Source organism: Penaeus japonicus, unplaced genomic scaffold (assembly GCF_977035675.1).
Source record: "Penaeus japonicus unplaced genomic scaffold, GWHDUDI00000001_assembly GWHDUDI00000017, whole genome shotgun sequence".
Taxonomy (NCBI): domain Eukaryota; kingdom Metazoa; phylum Arthropoda; class Malacostraca; order Decapoda; family Penaeidae; genus Penaeus; species Penaeus japonicus.
The window spans coordinates 23,426,943-23,434,860 of record NW_028234419.1 but is presented as its reverse complement, the minus strand read 5'-3'; the positions used below and the strand labels follow the sequence as shown (position 1 = coordinate 23,434,860).

Below are 7,918 nucleotides of genomic sequence, written 5' to 3'. Positions count from 1 at the left end.
GGCCTTTTAAAATTTTATTACAAACATCTTATAACAAAACAATATATATATTACAAAAAAAATATATAATAATGCAAAAAACACACACACAAACACACACCAAAAAGATTAAAGATAAAAACAATAAGGAAAATATATCATGCAGTGTGATAAGGAAAAGCGTGTAGTCATGCAGTTCACCATAAAATTAAAAGGAAAGCAAACTCACAATATATACTCATGGATTACCAGTTTACTGCTTGCCAGACACTTCAATTATCATTTATTGAAAAAAAAAAAGAGTTTTCTAACAAACTAACAAGAAATTTTTAAATAGATGTAAATGTAAATATATGTTTTCTAACAACAGTAAAAAAAAATTTATCTAAAAATGCAAATTCCAGGTATTTAAGAAATTATGTCAAAGAAATGTCTACATTTAGAGGAATTTCTCACTTTAAGAAATACTAGTTCACCCAAAGACACTAAATGGTATTTATACGCCACAGCAAGGGTACGATCGACTTAAAAGAACTCCTATACATGACATGACAATGGAGGCTGCTCTCTGTTCTGCCTTCTATATACGCAATTTTTTTTATGACTCTGATGGCACTAATTCCCAGGCTACTGCCCTCACATGTCAGCCTAAACTTCATCTTCTGATGCTTCTATCAACGAATAATAATCTGCTTGTCCAGAATAAAAAAAAGGGGAATTAACATTGTCCCCACACTTCTAATTTTTATCTCAAGCAGGCCACTTGGATATTAATCCTTTCCCGACGGGGCACGCGCTAAGCGAAAACCCCTATGCCAGGCCATTGCAATATTGCATTGGAATCGTCACACTGGCATGACGCCCCGGCATTGGGAAATTAGCTGTGTCACACGAGTGTGACGCACCGTCGTCATAGGGTTAATAAAATGCAGCAACTTTTACACTCAGATTATTTCTTAGTGTCACTGGGTTAACATCCAAGAGACATAATCTGTGTTATTTCCTATGGTGAAAGCAAAACCATATCTGAGTTTATCTAAAATACAATTAATCATTCTCAGGCCTAATTGATATGCCATCAATCATAACTTCAGCATAACATTTCCCTTACTATCCAACTCCTCAAATAAATCAAAGGGCTTAATCTATATTCATCAAATTAAAGAATCAATATGGGTGATAATGCTAAAGGCAAATAAACCATATTCTATCTTACTAACACCTCTTCTAACCCAAATCACTCAACTACGGACTAAGCACTCACACTTCCAGCATTCTTGACATTTCATTTGCTTTCCCTCTTGCCTCCCACATACCCCCATTCTTTGCAAATAACCAGGCCACTGGCTGGAAGAACTAGTATTAGAATAATTCAGGTTATCTTCACTAGTATCCAATGATCACCGAGTCTCTGCAAACCTCAAGCAGCTAACTATCCATTGTAGACCTTCTTAAATGAACACTCTCATTAATGAAGAAAGAATTTTCAATCCATCTTCCTACATGAGTATCAAACTTCTTGCTATATCTATATGTTATGAATATAAACATATATCATATATGTATATATATATAACCAGTAATGTCATACCAAAATATGAAATTTGTAATTTGTAAAATTAGTATAAATTAACCATTACTAAACTTATACATCTAGTTTGAGACAATAAAAGAACAAGCAACCACAAACTCATGGATACGCTACTCTGATATCTTATAATTCAATTCCAAAAAGTGTCACTAATACTTGTGGCTACTTTCAAGTATAAGGTGATAAGAAACCTTGTCATGATTACTTATCATAGAATGTGCTAAAACTGTACCTTACAGTCAAGGTAAGTGTGCGGTCAACCTAATCTATAACTAGGCAACCAAGAGGAATATTGGTTACATAACCATTTTACTTTTTCAATAATAAAGAATATTAGGATTTTGGCAATTTTCAATTTCAACATTTAAATAATAGCAAACAGTTGAAAAGTACACTAACTAAAATAAACTGTCACAGAACTGCTTTAACATCAACCATTATAACTTTTCAAAAATAAGAACTATAACCGCCTTTAGAACTAAACATGTTTTAAACAATCATAAATAAACTATAGAATAAGCAAAGGTGCAATAAATCTAGTACAGTAAAAAAAAATGCATCACACAATTTCTCACACAGCTCTGGGATGCAAAAGTTTACCTGTCGACGCAGGAGAAGGTTTACTGGTGGCCTCTGTCGTCTTTGATAAATCCACTTTTAGCTCTTCTGTAACTGACTTTGTACATGCAGTGGCTTTGACAGATAAATCACTATCACAATTAGGTACATCCACATTCTCATCTGCTGAAGCGATTTTGTGCGCGGTATCCAAGTGCGATGCGGTCTTACTCAATCTTTTCATGCCATTTTCTTCACACTCCCTCTCGTAGTCCTCCAGAAGCTGTGTCTGGACCTCCTCTGGTATTTCTACATCTCCTCCAAAGTCCTCATCTGCTGGAGGGGAGGGGGGGGCATCACACCTACTACTGTAACTACGCTCACTAATATGCTAACCAATCTTATACACTATCACATAAAACATAAATAATGAAAACCTTGCTCATTTTCAGAAAATAGCTAACTAGGACAGCAAGAAAATATGTGGATAAATATATCCTACATCAAACTATCTATTCTAATACTTAAGGTCTGAAAACCTAGATCTGTAAGAAGTCAGGATCTATATAAAAATTGAGTTCTCAGATTAATAACTATATATAAGGGTAACCCAAATTTTCAACAATGACAGAATCACCTTCAGCCTTTGTTTATACTCCCTTTCCATGAAAAAAAATATAGTCTTCTGGCACAAAAATAACCTCCATAGATAATAAAAAAAATACTATCCAGTATAAAATTCTGCAGTTCTTTTTTTTTTTTATTCAAGACATCAATATAAAAATTAGACATTCTACCACAACCAAAATCATTTTCTAACAAAACATCTGACTACTGACGTATCTCTATACATCAGGGAAATAACCTATCACAAAAGAGAAACAAAAATGTCCAATTTCAGAATAACCAATATCAATAGACTCATCTTTCTGTCTGATTTTAAACAGCAAGGAGATACCCTACAAACAATAACCCTATCTAAAGTAAAACCAACAAGGGACCTTCCATCTTAAGAAATAGAATTATATTTCCAAAGCATGACGAATGGGACAAGGCTGCCTAAATGGTACTATGGTACTTTCTCTGGATCATAGTTGTGAAATTAAGAGCAGGAGCTTGTCCCTCTTGTTTTGCCCCCTCTCCTCCCCCTCTACAATATCACACTAAAACCTACGATCCATGAAAAAACAGATTGTCTAACATTAGAAGGTTTTTCCTTTTTGACAAGATTTAGGGTAGGAAAAGGTACACCTCCAGTCAACTGTATTTTCATCAGGTTAGGTCCAGCCAGTGGCAATGTGGTTAGGATGGGATAGGTTGCTAGTGGTTATATGCATCTTCAAAACTTAAAAGGGTTAAAAAAAATATATATATGTCTGTGTTACAGAAGCTCAAAGTGGCATCTTACAAGAAATATAGAACAGAGTACCCATACTCGAAGACAAAAATGGCATAAAATCTTTAAAGATTCAGCAACAATACTGAATAAAAGAAGTAAATACATCTCCTTTGTCAGAAAAGTCGAAGTACCAGTGTAGATCTTGTGTTTATGTCCACTGCCTCCTCATTATAACAAGGGTTAATCCAAAATAGGATAACAAGACATAAAGAACAGAATGGATTTTGCCACTTTGCCATTCTGTGTTTTCCCACTACAAGAATACTAGAAAACAGCAGAGACTGAGTTTCCATTTACACTTTTCAGTGCTTACCATCAGAAGAAAAAAAAGTAGTTTTGAAGATAAGATAATCAGAACAAAAGCAGGTGGAATCAAATCAGTGTCAATAATAAAAATCAAGACAATAGCTGACAAAGCTGTCTTTAATAATTAAAGCATAAGACATCAGTTGCAAAAAACATGCTTATGAACTACAAGGTATAAATGTTCATGCTGTGTTGGCCTTGTTCTTATGAAACAAACAACAAATATGTGAAAGTACATTCTTGAAGGCTAAATTTTCTAAACCTAATATCATACCTAAACTAAAAAAGAAATCCTCCTCTAATGATAACTTCTCATAGACTAAATGGTGATGTGAAAGTTCATGTGGCAAGATATGTTTGCATAATACCCAAATGAAAGAACCTAGAGATACATGGGTAATTCATGTACCAACCTTATCATTTAAACAATATTTCATCCAAAGACAAAGATCCTACCTCTTGAGTCACTTCTGGAATGCTGTAACATATTCTGAGTGCCTTCTGCTACATGATGCATTTCAAGCAATTATTCCAACTTATAAAAATAAAAAATAAAAACAGAAAACGTCTCAGTCTTTGAAGAGTTTTTGGAATTCAATTAAAAGTTAAGAAAGGCAAAATTGATTGTTCCATGCAAAAGGTTTTAAATACTTATAAACCCCCATAACCCTGGGTTTGGCAAAGGATTAAAAGGCTGCATAGTGGCAGAAGGAATTCTTGCTCACTTTAAAGCATTCCACTTTTTTCATAAAATATAGATAAATCTCAAGGCCTTTTATATGGGATAACACTCAGTCTGCTGGTGTAACAAGATGTGAAGATGTTATAAACAATATATATATATATAAAAAAAGAGTGCATATGTCCCTCCCTATTCCCTTGATCAGTATTTCAGCAGGATTGAGGCATGCAAGTGTTAGGTGATGTCAGCTATGCTTTTGGTACTGTAAGATAATTGGCTTAAAATATTACTACATCTTTCCTTATCATCAAATAAATTTGAAATCTGTCCAAATGTAAAATACCTTCATGAAAAATGTTAATAAATCATTTTACTCATCCTTTTCTCTTTGAATCAAGCCTGAAACTTCTTATTGAGAAAATGAGAACAAATATATATATGTATCACAATGGTATATTGAAAGAAATGAGATGTATACACCAACAATCATTTCCTCTCAAGGAATCTAGAAAGTGGTGGACAATAAAACTGAAGAAAAGAAAGATAGAAATGGAACCAAAGCAACATCAAAAGAGCTGTAACCATCATACCAATTCCATGAATAATAGAGGATAAAATGAAAAGATCAAAATATCATCTGGAAAGAAATAAAGCTACTTGTGTATTGGTGGGTATTATAAGAGAAGGCTCGGTTGGATGGTAAAGAGGATACAAATATGGGATTTCCTTGAAGTATTAGGGTTACAGAAGGATAAAAGGTTCACTGGGCCATATTATGTATGGGTTTTTCACACTTCCCAAATAAATTATGCAAGACAAACAAACAGTTGATAGGCTGCTGTTCACATATGTACAAAATAATGAAAACTTATCCTATCATATCAAAAGTCACAATTCTTACACAAAAGCAGCAAGAGGAATTTCCAAATCAACATTTTCAGATGAAATTCTTGTCTTAGCTCTACTGACAAACAAGAATATGGTAACAAAGATAAGCTTATTCATCACCCAAAAGCATCCTACAATATCTCCAACGACATAAAACATAAAGCTATGAGAGATAGCCCTTTTGTACTTCTTTCCATGGCCCTAACCCTTATGAGACTATTTTATTGTCTTATCAATAAACAACATCTCCTGCATTATGCTACCATGTAACAGCAACTGCAATAAAATTAAAACTATACACAAGGACAACATATCTGTACAACAGCAGCAATAAATAACTCTACTGAGAAATCTCAAACAGCTCTCCTACATACTTCAAATAAAATTTCTACAGTATACATACTACACAACTTTGCTACCGAAAGTACACAGGCAAATTATTACCTCTTCTCATCTTCAAGTCTAGCACCCCTAAGAAGAATACCACTACTCAACTTCTTCCTATTTACTCTGGACAACATTCCCCTTGCAGGACATCCAATAAAGTATTAACAAACGTTGTAAGGCTTTCTCTCTCGTGTCTTACCTTCGTCCCAGACAAGCTCCGATTCTGTGTTGGTCTTCTCTGCCCTCTGCTTCAGCTCTTGTCGTCTAGCTTCTGCAGCTTCTAATCTGCTGACTTTGTAGAAGTATCGATGCCAAAACACAACGTGGGATACCTTGAATGAATGAATTTGAACAACCATGTCAGAAAAAAACAACCTTGCTTCATTTATGCATTAGTAGACAATATGTAACAGCATTGAGGAAGGCAATGAGGAAACAGTGAGGACTTGACAATAAAGACTAATAAGTATGCTGTTAAGTAACATCCTGAAATAAGGCTAAAAATATCCAATGTAGCAGAACCAAGTCATGAAACAAAATGAAAAAAGGAGGTGGAGAAAGATAAGAGCAAGCAGGTGTAGGAAGGAGGCAATGGAAGTTGAGGGGGGGGGGGGTAGGAAGAGGAAGGGAGAAAGGGGATAAGGAAGAGGAAGAAACGATAAAGATAAAGGGGAGGAGGAGGAGGAGGAGGAGGAGGAGGAGGAGGAGGAGGAGGAGGAGAGGAGGAAGAGGAGGTAGGAGAGGAGGAAGAGGAGGTAGGAGAGGAGGAAGAGGAGGAGGTAGGAGAGGAGGAAGAGGAGGAGGTAGGAGAGGATGAAGAGGAGGAGGTAAGAGAGGAGGAAGAGGAGGAGGTAAGAGAGGAGGAAGAGGAGGGAGAGGAGGAGGAGGAGGAAGAGGAGGAAGAGGAGGAGGAGGAGGAGGAGGAGGAGGAGGAGGAGGAGGAGAAGGAGGAGGAAGAATAGAAGAGTAGGAAGAGGAAGAGGAAGAACAGAAAGAGTGGGAAGACGAAGAGAAAGAGAAAGAGGAAAAGAAGGAAGATGAGAAAGAGGAGGAAAAGGAAGAAGAGGAGAAAGAAGATGAGGAAGTAAGAGAAAAAGAGGAAGAAAAGGAAGAAAATCAGAAGGGGAAGGGGAAGGGGAAGGAGGAGGAGGAGGAGGAGGAGGAGGAGGAGGAGGAGGAGGAGGAGGAGGAGGAGGAGGAGGAGGAGGAGGAGGAGGAAGAGGAGGAAGAGGAGAGGAAGAGGAGGAGGAGGAGGAGGAGGAAGAGGAGGAAGAGGAGGAAGAGGAGGAAGAGGAGGAAGAGAAAGAGTAGGAGAAGAAAGAGAAAGAACAAGAGCAAGAGCAAGAGCAAGAGCAAGAGCAAGAGCAAAAGCAAGAGCAAGAGCAAGAGCAAGAGCAAGAGAAAGAGAAATAAGACTTCAAAAACAACTTACCTGAGCTGGCACTAGAGTTGTGTAATGGTGTCTCAAAGGCTGGTTATTGACCAGGAGATCTGACAACTCTGTCTGTCGTGACTCGAGGTCAAAGGTCTCCACCCAGGTCTCATACTGTGTCTCTTCTCCTTCAGGGTCTGTTGTGAATGTCTCTGGATCTTGTGATATTGCATATATTGCTGCCTGTAAGATGGATTAACAGGTTTATGGTAAATTTGAAGAGATAAAGGTAATATTAATATTAGGTCACTATATCATCATGCGGTACAGAGAATTCTTTTATTTGATAATCTTTACATGATTATTGCTAGCTCTTTTGTGAATCAATAACTATTACAGTCTTTCATTTTTAATTAACATTCTTCATCAACATTAAAAAGGTGATAATGAGAAACATGTTCAATTTCTATTTCTTGAATAACACCTGTAACAAAGCAAGATTCATAAACATCATTCCCTTTCTACCAACATATGTTTATCCCCTAAAACAAGACAAGACCTTACCATTACATCATCCAACTACAACCCTAGAAGATATCTACTACTGACATTATACCCCTGGCCCTATCATCCTAAAACAACACAAGATTCATCATTGTCTTTCACATTGTACTGGCTATCTTCTCGTAAAATAATTTTAATTTCACTAATGGTTCTCAGACTATTAGCGGTCCCCTTCATTCATCATTACTATAG

At 36.3% G+C, this 7,918-nt stretch overlaps 1 protein-coding gene across 4 annotated transcripts in view; it reads right to left on the bottom strand.

The window, feature by feature from the left end:
- The window catches only part of LOC122265687 (BSD domain-containing protein 1-like), a 17,944-nt gene continuing 10,026 nt past the window's right edge, over window positions 1-7,918 (bottom strand). For 2 of the 4 annotated variants that reach the window (XM_086546154.1, XM_086546152.1), the window contains 3 exons: window positions 7,223-7,405; window positions 5,990-6,122; window positions 1-2,461 (listed from right to left, as the gene is read on the bottom strand). In XM_086546154.1, coding sequence (XP_086402280.1) covers window positions 2,142-2,461; window positions 5,990-6,122; window positions 7,223-7,405 — 636 coding nt within the window. In that variant the 3' untranslated portion in view covers window positions 1-2,141. Of the gene's footprint in view, window positions 2,465-5,989; window positions 6,123-7,222; window positions 7,406-7,918 lie in introns of all 4 variants that reach the window. The other 2 variants (XM_086546153.1, XM_086546151.1) reach the window with 1 other exon arrangement.